The sequence below is a fragment of the Mesocricetus auratus genome, unplaced genomic scaffold, assembly GCF_017639785.1.
Source record: "Mesocricetus auratus isolate SY011 unplaced genomic scaffold, BCM_Maur_2.0 Super-Scaffold_100003, whole genome shotgun sequence".
NCBI classification, from domain to species: domain Eukaryota; kingdom Metazoa; phylum Chordata; class Mammalia; order Rodentia; family Cricetidae; genus Mesocricetus; species Mesocricetus auratus.
The window spans coordinates 32,684,314-32,706,298 of record NW_024429188.1 but is presented as its reverse complement, the minus strand read 5'-3'; the positions used below and the strand labels follow the sequence as shown (position 1 = coordinate 32,706,298).

Below are 21,985 nucleotides of genomic sequence, written 5' to 3'. Positions count from 1 at the left end.
TCTCAACCTTCCTAATGCCTCTACCTTTTAATACAGTGCCTCATGTTGTGGTGAGCCATCAACTATATAATTTTGCTGTTACTTCATAACTGTAATTTTGCTACTGTTTTAAATCATGATTCAATTATATGATGTGCAGGATATCTGACATGTGACCCCAGTGAAAGGGACTTTAAACCCCCAAAAGGGACATGAATCACAGGCTGAGAACCACTGTTTTATGTGCCATTATGAGCTATCCACCTCAGAAAACAGGTGGTTAAAATGTCCTGTGATTATTAATAATACAGAAAAATATTTGAAAGTAATAATATGATCAGCTCTAATCTTAATATATAGATGGCATAAAAAGTTCTGTGCTTGCTCAATTCAGTGGCATCTGTTTGGAAACTCAATCAGGGCACAAGCTCTGTTTCAGTTACATACCCCTTTTTACTAAAGCAGAAAATATTATCTGTCCGTGTGGTCTTGAATTCATCTTATTGTTAAGGTCAGACAAGGCTACATATATGGAAATATTCTGAAAAGTTGTGATCAGTTATTTCATTGACAGTGATTGGTAAAATTTGCAGTTCAGCTGACAGAAAATCAGCCATTTTTCAAATGTGAAAATTCTGATATTATACAAACTATTAAGAAATGACATATCAAATATATTTATAGGAAATAAAATTACAAATTTTCATATTTTCTTTGGAGATTATATCATATAAACTTTGCAAAAAGAGTCAAAAGACCCTATCCCCACTTCCTTCCACATAGGGGGATATCCAGAGTTGAGCAGGAAGAGAGGAGGGTGAGGGTACTGGGATTGACATGTGAATCAAGTAAAATTAAAGTAATGAAAAATTTTTTAAAAAAGAGTTAAAAGACCTCCCACTTTCCCATTTTAAACAGGACTGTGCTTCAATATATACTGTATTTGAAAGGAAATTACAGACAGAATGTAACTCCTGTCCTCCATTCTAAATATTGTCATTGAAACAGTCTACATTTTATAGGAAATTACTCATTTTTTTTGGTTTTTCAAGACAGGGTTTCTCTGTATTGTTTTGGAGGCTGTCCTGGAAGTCACTCTGTAGAACAGGCTGGCCTCGAACTCACAGAGATCTGCCTGCCTCTGCCTTCCGAGTGCTGGGATTAAAGGCGTTTGTCACCACCACCTGGATGAAATTGCTCATTTTTATCTTTTAAAAATCTCATTATCTTCCTGTCCCAGTTTCTCATTATTTGGATAACAGATACACACCACTACATTTGGAAAAAAACTCATCATTTTTGAAATACATTACGTTGAAAAAGAGGGAGAGAATGGAGGATTGAAGGGGATGAACAAAATTTAAAATTATGTTCATTTCTCCTGAAGACAATATGAGGGTAAATTTATTATAAAATGTTATGGGTGCCAAATATAACATTATATGACTATGCTGTCATTTTGGAAGCTTGATTGATAAAAACATATAATATGGGAACTGCTTAAACTTAAACTTAAACATAACTAAAAAATCTGGAAAGTGAAAATAAAAAGGAAAATGAAAAAAAACAGAAATTGTATACCAACTAATATAGTTAACCTTTCATTTGGCACTTTACTCCTTGTGAATTCCACCTATAAGCCAAATTCTCAAACTTGCATCATCAGTAACTTAAATGCAATTAGCATATTTCTGAGAAAAATGTCACTTTCTGTCTCAGGTGTGGTTATTATTACTGTGGTAAAATAAGTAAAACAATTTCTGGAGGAAAACAAACAAACAAACAAAACAAAAAAAACAGATATCTCAATTAAACGGATATAATGAGAAAATGTTAATCATGTATTAACAAATAAAAATTCGCAGGGAAATGGATAGCACTGGAAGAAACCATCCTGAGTGAGGTAACCCAGTCGCAAAAAGACAAACATGGTATGTTCTCACTCATATATGGATTTTAGACATGGATCAGGATAGTGCCAGTTTGCACTTACACTGATAGAGAGTCTGGGAAACAGGAAAGAACCTAAAAGATATGCATATATGCATAGTACCCAAGAGAAGAGGATGGAGACAAGATCCTCTGAATGGATGGGGAACACGGCAAGGAGTGGGGGGGGAGTGGGACCTGGGAAGAAGAGAGGGGGCGAAAATGAAGAGAGTTGGTCATGGGGGAAAAGGAAGTTGAGGGGGTGGGGGTAGAATAGGGGGAAGAGGGAATCATAGGATCGAATACAGATCAGGCACCAGAGCGACCTCGAGTGATCTAAAGGGATAACACCAATTAGCAAGCTAAGCAATAGTGGAGAGACCACCTCGAATGCCCATTCCTGATAATGAACTTGATGTCTATAACCATCCGGGAGCCTTCATCCTGTGACTGATGGAAGCAGAGGCAAACACACACAATTAATCACTGAACTGAACCCAAGGAACCCAGTGACAGAGAGAGAGCAGTGATGACCAAATCGGCAAAGAATGGGCTGGCAAAACCAGCAGAGACAGCTGATCTGAACAGGGGAGAGCTCTTGGATCCCAGACTGACAGTGAGGAGGCCAGTATGGGACTGATCTGGACCCCCCCAAATGTGAGTGTCAGCGAGAAGGCCTGGGCAACCTATGGGGCCCTGAGCTGTGGATCAGTGTCTATCCCTGATATACAAACAGTCTTCGTGTGCCTATAGCACAAAGAGGGATGCTCTCTCAGCCTGGACTCTTAGGGGAGTGCCTGGACCCTACCCACAGTAAAATGACAGACTCTGATATCCCCTATGTGGAAGGATTTGGCAATAGGGTGGGAGGGTGGGGGGGAAAGGGGAGTGGGGGAGGAGGGGAGGGAGAGGGGACTGGGATTGACATGTAAAACATGCTATTTAAAATAAAAATATTAAAAAAATACACTAGAATATTTATATAGCACAGCTACATTTAAGTAGTTGTAAACAAAGTTATTTTATCACAAAATTTAGGAATGTCTTCTGTTATATTAATAGAATTGACTTCCAAACCAGTTTTGTTAATAAAATATCTTAGAACACTAATGATAACAGGCACCTACAACAATCCTACAGATTAGTAACCTTACCTGTGACACCTAAAAGGAGGACTCACTATCCACTTAGGTGAGTAAAACTGATAACATGAATAATGGTTAGAAGGAGAGAAACAAAATGGCCATCACTCACAAACAACCTATGTACATATCTACACTCTTTCCATAAATAAATTAATAAGTAAATTTATCATAATCTCTCAATGCAAATCCCCCAAAAAACTTAGTTGTATTCTTCCAAATCAGAAAAAGCAAGCTTAAAATGAAATATTTCTATTGTACTAATTACAACAAAAATAACACATCATCACATAACATCTTTAAAAAACTCAAGACCTTCTAACTTGAAAACTTATAAAAGTATTGAAGAGAAATAACAAGATACTAACTATATGGAAGCTATTTTACATCTATGAACTGTAAGATGTTAATAAAATATTCTTTACAAATTCACCTATGATTTCAATATAATATTGTTTGTAGTACAATATAATTTATAATATCAGCTAAATGCTGGTTTTCAAAATTATATTGAAATACAAGGGACCCAATAATACTTAAATTGAAAGAAAATATGTACAAATTGTTTTTATTGGCCAACTGGTTAAGAAGAAAAGAATCGGTGCTTCCCCCAGATTCCTTATATTATACATGGTGAAATCCCTTTTCTTATAAAGATTGCTTTTGAAACTTGTAACTGTAGATTAATTACCCACTTCAATGGGCCATCAATCTTATCTACCTCAGATATGTATTGAAGACTGACTTAAGACCCGTCTTTGTGAAACCTCATCAAAAAGTACATCTATCTCCTTGTCTCTCTTGTATGTTAGAAGCCTCCTTTTAGTAAGCACTTGACAACAAATCTCCTAAATCCTTAATCATCTAATATACTAACTCTCCATTATTCATCGTCTGTTCAATCCAGTTTTATAAGTATATCATTGCATTTCATCCAGAGGATCTGAGTTCAAATGGTATTCCAAATCACAATAATATTGTTCCATTGTGTGATAACCTTCAATATTTTCTTTTTTCTTTATTATTGCTTTACAGGATATATATATATATATATATATATAATTACATTATTTTCCCTTCCCCTTTTTCCATCAGTCCCTTCCATGTACCTCCCTACGATTCCTCTCAAAACCATGGTCTCTTCTTCCCTACTTATTAATGTTACACACACACACACACACACACACACACACACACACAAACCCCCTCTCTAGTGCTACTTGAATGTATATGTATTCAGGGCTGACCATTTGATATTGGAGAAACAATAATACTAGGAGTGTTTAACTCTTTCATATCATCTTTCATGCTAAAACTATTATCAATGTTAACACTAAACACATCTGTAGTGGTCTAAATGACTGGTTGAAAATTCAGCTGCTTAGAGTTAACTTATCTGACCTAGGTCTATATACAATCTTTTGAGGATATTTATACAAAAATTGATACTAATTATCACTGATAAAAGAGTACATTTTTCAATAAATAGTGATGTCTTGATAAAATATGTATTGAATATATGGGTATCCATATCTTCCTCTCAAAACAGTGCCAGGTGATATATGTTTAAAGTATACATAATTAATGCTTCTAGAGAGTGATCAACAAAAGGCTTCAGACTTGAGAATAAAGATTTTTTTCACTTTAAATAAACACATAGCCACTGTAAAGGCAACATTAACTAGAATACAGTTATTTCAAACCTGCATTTATTAAAATTCATCATTAATTAATAAAATGTTGAACAACTATTAAAACAGAAATTATAACCTAAAAAGGACTTATGGCCAGAACATTTATTTAAAATACCTGTAATTAATTACTAAAATATAAGTAGATCATTCAATACAATAACATGTATCACACAAAAGGAGACACTTAGATGCCCAATAACCAACTGAAATGGCACTTAAATGCATTAGTTGTCAAAATATATGAATGAAAAGCCTGATAATCACTATATACTCAACAGAAGTTTTAAATTAACAAGTATGTTGATCAAATATCAAAGAAATTAGATGAAATACATATGATCATTGGCTATTAGAGACCATATAACTTTCTGCGTAAAATTTGAAGGATTGTCTGTAATGCTATAAAGGTAAAGTCATGTATGTCCCACTCTCCAAAATGTTTATACCATGTATAATCTTAATATAAATGCACATTTATGTTCACATAATGATGGTTAAAATATAAGTCTGTAACAATGTCATATGTAATGCTTCTGAATTGGAATCAAACCATGATTTTGAACAGCATAATTTATAGTAAGTATTTGAATATATTTATATAAATCACTACTATTCAGCAATGAAAATCAATGACTACTGTTTTGCAACATAAATTTATATCACAAGTACAAGGTGTAAAAAATGTAGCTAGGAAGAAGTATTTGCTATGAAACTTCATTTACCTTAATTTGGGTATATAGCAAAAGTAGCCAGAAGTACTTCACTCAGATAGATGTTACATTTGAGGAGGCAGGAAGTATATTATTTTAATAAAATTTTATAGGAAGTTAAAGACTATTGAATATATTCTGAATATGGCAACATTGGTATATCATCTTTGCAAAATCCTTCATGATCCAACTATGTGTGCACTTTTCTGAGGACTGGAGGAAAAACTATTTGTTAATGTCAAAACATGAATATGGGGTGTTTTCTGGAGACAAAACACCACAATTCTCTTTAGGCTATATTTGAATTATGACTATTATCAACCAAACTATTATTGTCACAATATATTTGGTTATATTTCTCCTGTAACTTTATATGGTTAGAATTATTTTCATTCTCCTCGAGTTCAGTTAATAAATTGAACATAGCAGTTTATGAGTCAACTAAAAAGTTATAAACTCAAGATTGAGGTGAGCTCTAAAAATCTAAAAACTGTTTTTTCAGCTTATGTAGCATATGGATATTAAAATAAATTACTTCAAGTTACATATCCATGAAATCATTTGAAAGCTAGCATGCATTTTCTCTTTACTAAATTTCTTATATTTATGTTCAATTTTCATGATAAAGATTTGAAACGTATTAGTTCATAAAAGTTGCATTAAAAAATACTTTCAGATATCCAATCTATCCAAAATATATTTTTACAACTAAATAATGTATCGCTTTCACATTTAAATTTAAAAGAATTAAATTTACTCTCTAGTTCCTCATATATACCAACCATACCCCAAGTGCCCCAAACAGCTTTACATACACAGTGACTTCCCTATGAGGCAGTATTGATCTAGGAGAGGAAAGTTTTCAAATATTTTTAATAATTTCAATAGTGTAGAGGTGGTATGTTTATATGCTGTATTTTGTATGATCTGCCTATAACATATAGATATAAATAATAAATATGCACTAATGATTTAAGTTGAGGATAGTACATGACTGTGCTAATGGAATTCCTTATCACTTTTTGCTGATGGGTAACTCAGAATTGTGACAAATTGCAAAAGTTTAAGGTCAAATAGCAATTTTATTCTATGAAATTGTGAGTTTATGTCCAAATGGAGGCATTATACACATCTGGGTACCAACCTAAGTTCTCTCATTTACAAGCATTATGCTCCTAAACTTAACTTCGTTATGTATTGATTTTCCTATAAAGTATATAAAGTTATTTCAGAACAATAAGCACAGAAAGGTTATAGTATTACAATTACTGTTTTATGGACCATCCAGTTTGTTTTCCTGGCATCACACTTTAAAGGGTCTTTTAGTATTCAAGGATTATTTTATGTTAAAAATAGAAATAGAAAAGAAACATGATTTTTCATACATATTGCCATATATAATGTTTACTGCTTTATTATACAGAGCTAAAAATTAAGAGAATTACCTCTCCCCTATTTCATGTTCTTGTGCTCACAGATAAGCATGAGTGAAACCAGGGATGTTAAGCACACAATTGGTCTCTTAAAGAATGACACATAAAACCTGTTTTCCACCATGAGGCTTGAACTGGATGTGGTTAACAGACTGGTGATCTATGTGTTATCTCTTGGTCCAGGTTCACAACTGGCTTTCTCGGACTTTTATGTTTATCCCAGACTCTTCCTTCCTATGTCTTTATATTGAGGACTGCTTCTCAGTCAATAGAACATATCATTATAGGAGATGTCACATGTAATTTGCAAATTGAGACGATGTGGTTAATTAATATCATGGTGAACACTGCACTATCTAGCCAAACCTATTCCCATGAATGCAAAAGTGTTCTTCTCTGTGTGTGTGTGTGTGTTGTACATGTGCATATGTATGTGCATATGCATATATACACTTTCTGTTAGTAATAATAATGAATGTTCAGTAAGTCAAGAGCAGAAAGAAAAGTACTGAATGTTGTCATTCACATATATTAGAAATACTTAGCGTTATATACTTTACTCATTAGGCTTGGTAAAGAATAACATTGTCTTTCTGTACAAATATGATTAATATAGTTTTTTCTTCCAAATATCTTTCTTCATTCATTTCTTTTAAACATTTAATATTATCTAATTTATGACACATTTCTTCTGTAATCTTCACAGTGTCTACATATTTAATTTGTTAAAATGATAACTAACAATAACAAGTAAAAAAGATGTCATTAAATGCTTGAGATTCTTTTCTTTGTAACTCTGCATTAAGGCTGTCTCTTCTGAAAAATGTAAAATTACTTGGAAAAATCAATTGTACAACTTCTTTATATACTGTCATTACTGTCATGGCTCTTCCCTCTTCAAATCATATTTAAAGATCTTGCTTTTTAATCTAAACTTCCCTGTAGAATGACAGAAAATTATGCTTCTACTTGATTAGGTTGGAAGAATACTGAGCATGTACATGCATTCTAGTTGTATAATTTTTTTTGGCAGAAGGCACACTGGAGGGCATACTCAGAAAAGGACTTCTTTTAAAACAATTAAACACATAGCATTCCTGTCTGAACTCAATATTTGCAAAAAGATCTTGATACTTCCTAGACCTCCTTTGCCAATCTAAGAATTTACTAGTATAATAATAATAATTAAAATAAATGAACCAAGGACAGAAAAAAGAGTATTGCAAGTTGTCACTCACATTGGAAAATATGAAGTTGGTTTACAAAATCACAGAGTAGATCTGTGGTCAACAGAGGATAAGAAGAATAATGCAATAAGGAAAAAACATGTTGCATAACAAAAAATTTAGAGGAATAAATATATTAATATTCTACTAAATGGCTATGGTTTTCAAATTTTTTCTTTTTTGTTTTTTCATATTTTATTTTTTTATTTTTAAATTTAAATTTAAATTAGAAACAAGGTGGCTTCAAATGTCAATTCCGGGTCCCTCTCCCTTTCCCTCCCCTCCTTATGTGCCCTCCCACCAATTCCCCCTCATTTCCCTAGGGAAGGTGAGGCCCTCCATGGGGGTGTCCATAGTCTGTCATTTCATCCAGGGGAAGGCCTATACACTCCCACAAGAGTCCAGGGTTAGAGTGCATCTCTCACTGTTGAATGGGAGCCCAAAGTCCATTTTTATACCTGAGATAAATACTGATCTACTCCCCATGGCTCAATAGATTACCTAGGCCACCTCACTGACACCTACATTCAGGGGGTCTTGACCAGTCCCATGCTGGATTCCCAGGCATAAGTCTGGGATTCAAGAGCTAACCCTTGTCAGGTCAGCTGTTTCTGGGAGTTAAACCAGCCCAGTCATAACCCCTGTGTTCATCAGTCCTCCCTCTGTCACTGGATTCCTTGAGTTCAGCTCAGTGTTTAGCTGTGGGAGTCTGACTCTGCTTCTAACGGCCACTGAATGAAGGTTCTGTTTCCCAGACTCACTGGCCATAGGACTGTAGGCTGGCACTCCCCAGATCTATGTCTAAAATCCATATATGAGAGAGTACATGCCATGTTTCTCTTTTTGTGACTGAGTTACATTGCTCAGGATGGTTTCTAGTGTCATCCATTTGCCTGAAGATTTCAGGACTCCATTGTTTTTTCTGTGAATAGTACTCCATTATGTAAATGTACCACATTTTCTCTATCCATTCTACAGTTGATGGGCATCTAGGTTGCTTCCAAGTTCTGGCTATTACAAATAATGGTGCTATGAACATAGTGGAACAGACATCCTTGTTGTATGAATGGGCATCTTTTGGATATATGCCTAAGAGTGGAGTTGCTGGGTCTTGTGGTAGGTTTATTCCCATTTTTCTGAGGAATCTCCATACTGATTTCCAAAGTGGCTATACAAGTTGGCATTCCCACCAGCAGTGGAGGAGTGTTCCCCTTTCAGCACAACTTCTCCAGCATAAATTGTCTTCTGTGTTTTTGATTTTAGCCATTCTGACAGGAGTAATAAGGTATCACAGAGTTGTTATGATTTGCATTTCCCAGATAGCTAAGGATGTTGAGCACTTGCTTAATTGCCTCCCAGCCATTTTAAACTCCTCTATTGAGAATTCTCTATTTAGTTCTGTAGCCCACTTTTTAATTGGATCATTTGGCGTTTTGGAGACTTGCTTCTTGAGTTCTTTGTAAATTTTGGAGATCAGCTCTCTGTCAGATGTGGGGTTAGTGAATATTTTTCCCATTCTGTGGGCTGCCTTTTTGTCTTGTTGACTGTGTCCTTTGCCTTACAAAAGCTTCACAGTTTCAGGAGGTCCCATTTATTAATTGTTGATCTCACTGTCTGTACTACTGGAGTTATGTTCAGGAAGTTGTCTCCTGTACCAATAGGTTCAAGGGTACAACCCACTTTCTCTTCTAACAGGTTCAGTATGGCTGGATTTATGTTGAGGTCTTTGATCCATTTGGACTTAAGTTTTGTGCACTGAAATAGACATGCATCTATCCATATTCTTCTTCATGCCAGCATTCAGTTATGCCAGCACCATTTGTTAAAGATGCTTTCTTTTTTCCATTGTATATTTTTAGCTTCTCTGTTGAAGACCAAATGTTCATACATGTATGGGTTAATATCAGGGTGTTCAATTCAATTCCATTTGTTTACCTGTTTATTTTTGTGCCAATACCAAACTGTTTTCAGGACTATAGCTCTATAATAGAGCTTGATGTCAGGGATGGTGATGCCTCCAGATGATGCTTTGTTGAGTAAGGTTGTTTTGCCTATCCTGGGTCTTTTGTTTTTCCATGCAAAATTGATTATTATTCTTTCAAGGTCAGTGAAGAATTGTGCTGGCATTTTAATGGGGATTGCATTGAATCTGTAGATTGCTTTTGGCAGGAGCGGGATTGAATTTCCACGTAGAGTATCAAAAGCTTTAAAGGAATTTTAGAAACAGAAGAACTGAGAGAAGCACAGATTTTTGGTAGCAGCATTTTCTCAGGCGTGCTCTGTTTTGTTAGCAGCAAGCAGAGACTCGCGGCTGGCTTAAGTTAGTCTTCCTAACTCGGCATTAAAAGAAAAAAAAAGCAACAAGGTTCTTTTAAGAGGCTTTGCTAACGATTTAAAAGTTGTACATACAGCTGGAAGTGGCAGTGACCACATCCCCAAGCCGGCAGCTGGAGTCATGCTTATGCCCGCCATCTTGGGAAAAAACGTCAGTTTAAAACAGCCGCGGTATTAACAGATAATACACGTGGCCAGAAAAACATAAAAATTTACAGTAAAGTCAGACTTAGATGAACAAAACCTCTAAAGGTTTACAGTGTGTTTAAAAATATACTTGAGATTGATAGAGAAAATGAGACGGCAAACTGGTATATAAATACAAAAGCCGGCATTGTGGTGGCACACGCCGGTAGCATTTGCTGCAGAGGCAGAGGCAGGCAGGTTTCCAAAGAGAAACCCTGTCTCAGAGAAAAATAAATAAAAGTGAAAGAAATAAAGTAATAATAGATAAATAAATAAGCCACGTAAAGATGGAAAATACACAGAGAGTCTGGATACTGTATGCTATTGTATTTTTCAGTTTTTTGATTGCTCATGAAGGAACAGATGCTAAAGTACACTTGATTATAAATGCTGCTGAATTAATCCAACTTCTATCTTTTGAAAATGCCTTGACTTCAAATTTTAAGTATAAGGATATGTTACTTGGGAAAGGAGACTTTGCTTATGTTTCTACAGAAAATGAAAAGCTGAGGATTCCTTCCAGGCTTCTGTGGTTTGATGAACCAAGACCCCCCAGAAACAGTGAGCCAGGTGTTCCAACAATTGAGACAGCTAAGATGATGGAGCTTCACAGATCCTGAAAATAAGGACGTATACAGGTTTCTGAGTTTTGTCATGATCCCCATGGTATGAACAGCGCCCCCTTCCAGCAGGAAGCAGTTTGGAATGAGCAACATCCTAATTCCCATCTTGTTTATAAATCTTTGTTTTCATTTAAATGGGGTTGTTTATTATTGGTTAATGATCACAACCAATCTCCTTTTAATGGTAAAAAGGGGAATTATGGTATGGGTATTGTTTTTCATTTATTGATACAAATTCAAGGTCAATTTTGTGATGTGTATATTTCTCCTCTTGATTAAGTATTGTGCTTATACTGATCTTTTAAAATGTAATGCATAATTGAATACAGACTATAGATAGCTACTTATAATAGAATTTATAGTTAGGTAAGTTAGGTTTTCTAGATATACAGAAATATATTTGAGATAGATAGTCTTCAAACCTTTCAAAGACCTTCAGAAAATGCCATTTAAAATGGTTTAGGGTTTTTCTTGACAATGAGAAATGTCTGCTCCTGGCAGCACCAATTATGTCTGAGATGGGCATCGAAGAAATTCTTTATGGAGTTTGCTTTCAACATGGCAAGATTAGCCATTTGGGCAAGAAACTGCTCTTGCCTGTACTGCTTGGCTGTTTTGGTATAATCTGGACATGCAGGACCCACAGGAAAGTGAATGCTGAGCTCAGTCTTACAGGGTTCCTGCTTCATGGAAGAGTCTACGAGACTTTCTACAGGACAAAGAAAAATGACTGACAGACTGCCAATGCAGACGGCCAGTTTGAAATTTCCTGCTTTGCTGAGAAGTGTTCCAGACACATTGTGGCCTATGGGCTGAAGATGGATGCCCCAACGTTAGAGAGGAACTTCGGGTGACTGTCCAGGCAGTAAGATAACTCTGTCAATCCTAGTGTTTATATATTATCCTTCTCTGGTCTTTGATGGAGTTGAAGACAGATAGTTATAATTATAGTTTTCCTTAGTTATGATAAAAGATAAGCTACATATAGAACTTTGGACTCACAAGGATGGGATGGATGATATTTTCTTTAAATCTTGCTAAAATATTGTAACTATGTTCTTACTTGATAACTGTTCTGTTGTATACAATTATAGTTAAAGTTAAGACCTTTCTTTTTGTTTAAACAGAAAAGAGGAGATGTTGGGGAAGTCCTTTGTCAATAAAGCACTGTTGAGCCAATAGGAATCTAGATAGGTGGGACTAGGAGTCCAGGAGGATTCTGGGAAGGAGAAACAAAAGAGAGTTTGAGATGTAACGCCATGGGGTAGGAGGCCCGGAAATTTCTCCAGTAAGAGACATACTTAGATTAACAATTATGGGGTAATTACTTAAGTCAGAGCTAGCCAGTAAGAAAAGAGCAAGGCTAACAGCTTCATAATTAATACAGCGTCTTGTGTGTTATTTGGGGACTACAAAGCGGCAGAGCCGAGGAGACTGGCAGGTGATAAACCAAAGCGGCTAGCAAGGAAAAAGCTTCTCATAACACAAGAGCATGGGAGATCTTCCCATTTTCTGAGGGCTTCTTCAATTTCTTTCTTTAAATCTCAAATTTCTTGCGATACAGGTCTTTCACTTGTTTGGTTAGCATTACCCCAAGGTATTTTATGTTGTTTGTGGCAATTGTAAAGGGGGATATTTCTCTGATTTCATTCTCAGCCCTTTTATCATATGTATATAGTAGGGCTACTGATTTTCCTTAGTAGATCCTGTAGCCTGGCACTTTGCTGAAGGTGTTAATCAGCTGTAAGTGTTCCCTTTTGTTTTCCTATGGCTCTGGTTAGAACTTCAAGTACAACATTGAAAAGGTATAGAGAGAGTGGACAGTCTTTTCTTGTTCCTGATTTTAGAGGAATTGTGTTGAGGTTCTGTCCATTTAGTTTGATGTTGGCTGTTGGTTTTCTGTATATTGCTTTTCTTATGTTTAGGTATGTGGCTGTTATCCCAGATCTCTCCAAGACCTTTATCATGAAGGGCTGTTGGATTTTGTCAAAGGCTTTTACTGCATCTAGTGAGTTGATCATGTGATTTTTTTTTTCAGCTTGTTTATGTGGTGGATTACATTGATGGATTTTCATATGTTGAACCATCCCTGCGTCCCTGGGATGAAACCTACTTGATCATGATTAATGTTTGTTTTGATGTGTTCTTGGGTCCGAATTGCTAGTATTTTATTGAGTATTTTTGCATCAATGTTCATGAATGATATTGGTCTGAAGTTCTCTTTCTTAGTTGTGTCTTTATGTGTCTTGGTGATCAAGGTTATTGTAGTCTCGTAGCAAGAGTTTGGCAAACACCCTTCTGCTTCTATTGTGTGGAATACCTTGAGAACAATTGGTATAAGCTGTTCTTTGAATTTCTGGAAGAATTCTGCACTGCGGCACTCTGGACCTGGGCTTTTTTGGATGGGAGACTTTTGATGACAGCTTCTATTTCCATAGGGGTTATAGGTCTATTTAAATTGCTTATCTGTTTTTGATTTAATTTTGGCAAGTGATAGCTATCCAGGAAGTTGTCCATTTCTTTAAATTTTCGAGTTTTGTGGAGTACAGGTTTTCAAAGTATGACCTGATGATTCTCTGAATTTCCTCATAGTCCGTTGTTATGTCCCCCTTTTCATTTCTGATTTTGTTAATTTGCATGTTCACTTTCTGCTGTTTTGTAAGTTTGGACAAAGGTTTGTCTATCTTGTTGGTTTTCTCAAAGAACCAACTCTTCATTGCATTGATTCTTTGTATTCTTTTCCTAGTTTCTACTTTATTGATTTTAGCCCTCAGTTTGATAATTTCCTGGCATCCACTCCTCCTCGGGGAGTTTGCTTCTTTGTGTTTTAGAGCTTTCAGCTGTGCTGTTAATTCTCTAGTATAACTATTCTCCAGTTTCTTCATGTGGGCACTTAGTGCTATGAACTTCCCCCATAGCACTGCTTTCAAAGTCTCCCATAGGTTTGGGTATGTTGTGTCTTCATTCTCATTGAATTCTAGGAAGTCTTTAATTTCTTTTTTGACCAAGGAATGGTGCAGGTAGCATTATTCAATTTCCATGAGTTTGTAGTGTTTCTGTAATTTGTATTGTTGAATTCTAATTTTAATGCATGGTAGTCTGATAAGATGCATGGAGTTATTCCAATTATTTGGAATTGCTGAGGTTTGATAAGTTACCAAGTATGTGGTTGATTTTTGAGAAAGTTCCATGTGGTGGTGAGAAGAAGGTATACTCTTTTTATGTGGATGGAATGTTCTATAGATGTCTGTTAATCCCATTTAAGTCATTACTTCTATTAGACCCTTGGATTTCTTTGTTGAGTTTCTGTCTGATATTCCTTTCTAGTGGTGAGAGTGGGGTGCTGAAATCTCCCACTATAAGTGTGTGGGGCTTTATATGTGATTTAATTTTAGTAATGTTTCTTTTACGAACATGGTTGCCTTTGTGTTTGGGGCATAGATATTCATAATTGAAACTTCTTCTTGATGGATTTTGCCTGTGATGAGTATGTAATGACCTCCTTCATCTCTTTTGATTGATTTCATTTTAAAGTCTAAATTATCAGGATTGCTACCCCTGCTTGTTTCTTGGGTCCATGTGATTAGAAAATCTTTTCCCAAACTTTAACTCTCAGGTTATGTGTGTCTTTGAGGGTGAGGTGTATTTCTTGTATGCAGTAGAAGGATGGGGCTCTGTCTTCAAATCCATTCTGTTAGCCTGTGTCTTTTTATGGGTGAGTTAAGGCCATTAATATTGAGGGATATTAATGACCATTGATTGCTCATTCTTCTTTGATTTGGAATGGTTTTTGGTGGTGGAATTATGTTTGGAATTCCCCTCCCCTTTTTCCGCTGGCTGTTGGTAAAGTGGGATTATCTAATGCCTATGTTTTTCTGGTGTAGTTAAGTTCCTTGGGTTGGAATTTTTTCCAGAACTTTCGGTAGGGCTGGGTTAGGGGATATGTATTGCTTGAATCTAGTTTTGTCATGGAATATCTTGACATCTATAGTGATTGAGAGTTTTGCTGGTTATAGTAATCTCGGCTGGCATCCATAGTCTCTTAGTGTTGGTAGAATATCTATCCAGGACTTTCTGGGTTTCAGAGTTTCCATGGAGAAGTCAGATGTAATTCTGATAGGTTTGCCTTTATATGTTACTTGGCCTTTTTCCTTAGCTGCTCTTAATACTCTTTCTTTATTCTGTATATTTGGGGTCTTGATTATTATGTGGCAGGGGACTTTTTTGTGATCCACTGTATTTGGTGTTCTGTAAGCTTCTTGTACCTTCATTGGCATGACTTTCTTTAGGTTGGGAAAGCTTTCTCTATGATTTTTTAATGTTTTCTGCCCCTTTGAAGTGATTTTCTTCACCTTCTTCTATACCTATTATTCTTAGGTTTGGTCTTTTCATGGTCTCCTATATTTCCTGGATGTTTTGGGTTAGGGTTTTGTTGGACTTAAGATTTTCTTTGGTTGATGACTCCATTTCCCCTAGTGTATCTTCAACACCTGAGATTCTTTTTTCCATCTCTTGTAATCTGTTGGTAATGCTTGTTTATAGTACGTGACCATTTGCTCAGCTTTTCTATTTCCAGTCGTTCTTCAGATTGTGATTTTTTTATTGTCTCTATTTCAGTTTTCAACCCTTGCACTGTTTGAATTGTTTCTTGCAGTTTTCGGTTTATCTTTTCTTCCATTTGTTGCATTTTATGAATTGTTTGGTTTGTTCTTTCTTCCATTTCTTGCATTTTTGGTTTGTTTTTTCTTCCATTTCTTGCATTTTTGGCTTGTTTTTTCCTCCATTTCTTTAAGGGGTTTTCCTATACCCTCTTTTTGGGCCTCTATCATTTTCATGAAGTTGTTTTTAAGGTCATTCTCATTCTCTTCTGCTTCATTTGCATTGGAATGTTGTAGTCTTGCTGGTTTGGAGTCTCTAGAATCTGTTAATGTCATATTTGTTTTTCTGTTGATGAGTGTGCTTTTCTATTGTCTCTTTCCCATCTCTTCTTCTAGTGGGTGGAGAAAGAGTCCCTTATTGGTCTGGTGGTTAGGGTCCAGCGTTCCCTTTCGGTGGGTACAAACAAGTCCAATACTCTGGTAGTTCTTCTATTCCTCCTCCTAGTTCTGGTCCCCTGTGTGAAGAAGTCCAGGAATCTGTGGTGCATAATCTCCCACCCGGTCCCCTGGTCCCTTTGGTGGAAGAAAAGACCTGGGATCTGGGGTGCTTGGCCCCTGCCGGAATGTGAAGCTCTGTGGCAGTCCCCAGGCAATCCCCAGGCACTGGAATGCAGGCCTGGATGCAGGGCCTGTTTTACCTAGTCCTGCAGGACCCGCTGGTCCCCTGGTCTAGCTGGTGGAAGAGAAGCCCTGGGATCTGGGGTACTTGGCTCCCGCAGGGGTGGGAAGCTCTGTGGCAGTCCCCAGGCAATCCCCAGGCACTGGAATTGGTTTTCAAATTTTAATCATATACTGTAAGCTACTTGAATGTAGGATTTTAAAATTTCTTGATAGAGATGATAAATTTTTAATGGGTGGAAAATATTTACCACCCTTATTTTGTCTTTATGCATCTATACATCACACACACACACACACACACACACACGTGTGCACAAATTTCCATACCTCAAGCCTTGGATATAAAATACTAATATTGCCATTGTTTAATAGACTTGAAACATTTTACAAAGTTATGCTTCACTCCACTTAATTCCACATAGCACTGTCCTTTCACGCATTAGTCTAGAGTACCCAAAAATGAAATAAGGCTATGTGATATAGAAACAAAATGATGATTTAAAGAAGGAAGAGGACTTGATCAGGGTTCTGGAAGATAATTGTCATTGGTTAATTAATGGAAAAGGCAATCACAGGTAAGTAGGTATACATTATATTTCTGCATATAAAAGATATATAAGACATCCACATCTATTTTGTTAGAACTTTCTGTGTTAATGAAATAAAAACAAAAAATAATAAATTCAAATGTCTTTCTTTCATTACTTTAGCATGTGGATTTGTTTTTGTGTCTCTATAAGTGTATGCACACATATACACATGTACAGATGTCAAAGGAGGGTATGGGGTTTTCTTCTCATTTACTCTTACCCACTACGTTAAGGCAGAATTTATTTCTCTAAATAGGGCTCCCACACTTGACTAAAGGCAAGCAAGCCTAATGATTCTCCTCTCTCTTGGGCCCTCATCGAGCTGGGTTTCAGGTATGCTTTATGTGGGTGCTGTGATCAAAACTCCAATGTATATAACTGAGAATCAATCAGTTTTAAACTCTGGGTAATCTCTCCAGGCTCAGAAAATAGCTTTCTAGATGACTACATTAAACCTTAGGCTCAGTACTCCTAATTTTCCTTATATATAGTGTAACCTAGTTTTTATTTATGAGTTCTATGGACTTTCTCAGGCTGCTTCTATCCCAAAGACATCACCTTAAATAATTATATCATAATGTTATTTGTTTTAAGTCAGCTGAAGTCAATGAGTTTCTAGTATCTGGACATATTCTTTGTCTTATAAAATGTTCCACTGTATTTATTAACCAGTCACCATTCAGAAGGTATTCTGCCTTAGAGGTTTTAAAAATATCTTCTGCAAAGTTATGGGGAAATGATGAGTATTGCAATTTTGCCTCCCAACACTTAGTCATATTCTCATTAGAAGATTGGAGCTCTTTAAAATTTAGTGTCTTATTTTGTCAGCAGTATGTGTGTGTGCAGCACAAAATTGACCCTATATTTCATGATATATTACCATATATTAAAACACAAGCATTTCCAGATCTCAGCAATTTTATTACAATGTGAGTAAGTAACATAGTTTGAAGCAGATAGTTTGAAGCAGATAGTGATGCTTTGCGGTAAAAGTATTCAATCTGTTACAAACTGTTTGCCCCTTTGTCACTTAATAACAGAAAATGAGATAGCATTGTTGTAGATTGTCATTCTAAAGTAGTAACCCAAGGACATGACATTTCACTGGAATGAAAAAAATTCACACAACAGACAACAAAAAAGATAAGATTTTAAGAAACTGTGTCATAGGTTAGCTTGGAGATACAGTTAAGAACTACTTTATACTGATAAAGTCATTTAAACTTTTAATGGAGGTATCCTTTGAGATATTAGATTTGTGGTACATATCTGTTACAAAGAAGGACAGGCCTTTCTTGGGCCCAATGAACCTTACAAGCAACAGAGTAGAAATAGAGCTCGGTACATAAAGTGCTTCTCATGAAATTAAGAGCACCACGGTGTGATCCTCAGGCAACCATGTAAAAAGAAAGGAACTGTGGTGCATACCTGTAATCCCAGTACTCAGGATTGGAGACCTGAGACAGGGGGATCACTGGGGCTTGCTGCCCAGCCAATCTGACAAAATTTGTGAGTTCCAAGTTGAGAGAGAAACCCTATTCTCAAAAACTGAGGTTGAGAGTGGTTAAGGAGGACACCACACCCATTTCCATCTTTCCATCCCTGGTTCCATATGTACACACACACACACACACACACACACACACACACACACACACATCTGCCCATATTTGGGCATGCACATATACAACAGAACTTTGAAATATCCACATTATCACTTCAGTACACTTTTGTTCATATATATATGCCCGAGTATATTTCTGTGACCATGTGTTTGCAGGAGAACCCTCGAGATAAAAAGTGTCAGAACCCTTTTGTCTAGATATGGATAATTGTGGGTTGCCATGTGGATACTGGTGCTCTGCTAAAGCAGCAGCTGCACTAACTTTTGAACCTTCCCTGCATCCCTTTTTTGGGGAGGAGGGGAAACATGTTCTCATTTAACCAAAGCAGATTATTGTGCAGCTGAGGCTGACCTTGAACTTCCAATCCTCATTACTCTACCACTGAAGTACTCGAATTACAGGCATTTGCTAGCATACTTCACATATTTCTAAAATCACAAATTCCTTAAATTGTTTGAAAAGGGAGTTTAAATGTCTGAGTATCTAATATAACTAAGTTCTATCATTGGATGTCTAAAACATCCAATGTTTACATTAGAACAAATACTGAAAGCTTATACGAATACACCAAAGGTACTTGCATTTTCATAATTTATTAAATTTCAATTAATTTTTCCCCACAGGGGAAGATTGTAGTTTTGAAGCATAAATAAACAGCATTGTTTGGATATTTCTCTAATGTATACATTTCAAATATAATAAAAAGTTATTAGATATGAATTTGTGGATTTCTTCAAAGTCAAGGATACTTTTGTGAGCAAATGTCATTAGTTAATGAAAGTGAGAATGAACAAATGGAGAATGATTTGAATGTGAATGATTAATAGATTTCATTACCACTGTTGAGTAAATTACATTCTTAAATTTTAAAATACATTTCTAAACTGGAATTCAATGTTCAAAAGGGCATATTAAGTTTTAAAAAATCTGACCTTAAGTCGTTCTTCCAAAGCAGCTGTTACATGATCGCCACTAGATTCATCAACCACTACTACCATGTGGGTCAGAGAGTTGACCCTAACTTGTTCCTGCTCTAGATCTTCTTGAAGCACCTGAAAGAAAATAATGCAAAAGTAAATATTATAAACATCTCTCCCAACGTGCATGGGAGTTATTTCTCCCATATATGGGGTAATACAATCACTCATTAAACGAGACTGATTTCAAAACAAAACAATTTTCTGTTGGTGAATTATATTTTCTATTTCATTTGTACTCCAAAGTATGATGGAAGGTCAGACATTGTGAAGCATATAGTTAGCATGCATTTCTTTTCACATACTCTCCACCTTTTCAAGGACTTTGTTTTAATTATTTGTATTTCTATCATCCTCAGCATTTTCTGCTTTACTATAATTTCCTATTAGCCCAGAAAGGAATAATCACTTTTGACCCAACCGTCTGGATGTTCTATTTAATATGTTTATCTTCATTAGAAATATTATATTTTTATATTATGTTTTTACAGTGATTCTCTATGCTTAGTTAACCTGACCTTCAGTGCCCATTATTACAACAAAGAATTTCTTGCAAAGGTTGCTAAATCAAATAAACATTTTCACACCACCTCATTTCATATTATTAATTATCTCATGTCTGAAGAGATATTTCCTTACTAGTTTTCTCTAGTTATAGCATTTGTTTACTTATGTCTATTGATTTCTTACTGCATGTTTCAAATTATAAAGATGTACAAATATTTGGCACAAACATCCTTAGCTGGAGGTGCAGTCCCACAAATCCTCAATATAGTACACTATTATGGAGTTTAGCTCTAATTAGTATTCAACACTTCTTGATAACTAGTTTTTGTCTCAAAGCATTTTATTATATAACACAAAAAGGGAAAGATACATTGGGAATATGACCTTTTATTTTCTGGGAATCTTACTGCCTATACACACAAAGTAATACTAACTGGGACCTATCAGTCTGTTTCTTAGTTATTCCAATGTTATGAAAGACATAGGAGGACTTATTAGGATGGAGGAACCACAATTTCAAATGCATGAATACTTTAAACATAGGACTTTAATTTTTCAAGCCTCAATATTTGAAATTAGTGTGAGATCACTTGCATTTCTCTCTAGATTTCCATGTTACATTTTCAAGTGGGGAAATTTATGATAAAATAACCATGCTCCCACTTTTGTGTGATATGTATACTGCACATCACTCATTTGACATTCTAGGGATTGCACAAGTTAATAAAACTCACTTTTCCATGAGAAGGAATTTGGAAACATTAACATTCAAAGTTGTCCTTGAAGAAGATGTTAAGTATCCCTTTGCACACCATCTCTTTCTTTGAGTTAGATAAGCTAAGATTTTCATCTTGTCATGCAGGAAATTTTTGAACAATTGAAGTGATTATCAGTTTGCAAGAATATTATAATCTGGCTTCTATAGCTTTAGAAAATTATTTTTCTGATATTTCCACATGAAATTACATATATGTACATATATGCATATGTATATAATCATATATGCAAAAGTAAAAGTTATTAGGAAATAATTCCAGATTGATTATCATTTTACACATAAAGTCAGTGTTTTAATACCATAGTGAAGGAACATATACAACTCATTATTTGATTCATAAAATACACTAATGGAGCAAATACTTATAAATTATGTATGATAAATGTATTGTTGATTTTTCTACTAGGAAACTGATTATTTATTGTGCACTTTTTATAAAATTGGATATTTGTTTTCTGTCACTTGATCAATGATGTACATTTCATTCTTTCAAAAATATTAATACAACATACTACTGAAACTAACGGTAATTAGAAAACTTTACAGTGATGTCCCTGTTTGATTGGAATGACAAGAGGGATTTGAAGAAACATTGGAAAGGCTAACCATATTGGGTTACTGAGCACATAGCACTGGATTAGACTCCACGTATGGTTTACTTTCATGTCCAATAGCTTTTCCTATATTATGTGACTTTTTAATATTATATCTCTGGTTCAAATAGATAAAAGTTGAGCAAACTTTCCTGAGTAAGTTCAGTAGTTACAAAATAGAAACCCTTGTAAAATTCCTTGTTTTCAACACTCAAAATAATTAAGTATGGTTATCACAGCACTAATGCTTTCCAATATGATTAATAAACAAAAAATTATAAAACATGCAATGTCTGGGTTCTACTTTTGAAAGTTAATTCTTATAATTAGCAAAATGTTATACACAATTTGCATTATTTTCTTCCTACTTATTTTTGAAG

At 35.4% G+C, this 21,985-nt stretch overlaps 1 protein-coding gene across 8 annotated transcripts in view; it reads right to left on the bottom strand.

The window, feature by feature from the left end:
- Dmd (dystrophin) overlaps positions 1-21,985 on the bottom strand; it is a 2,157,616-nt gene that overhangs the window by 1,382,981 nt on the left and 752,650 nt on the right. For all 8 annotated transcript variants that reach the window (XM_040744180.1, XM_021232987.2, XM_040744181.1 and 5 more), the window contains one exon: positions 19,683-19,802. In XM_040744180.1, the coding sequence (XP_040600114.1) occupies positions 19,683-19,802 (120 nt within the window). The remainder of the gene's footprint in view (positions 1-19,682; positions 19,803-21,985) is intronic.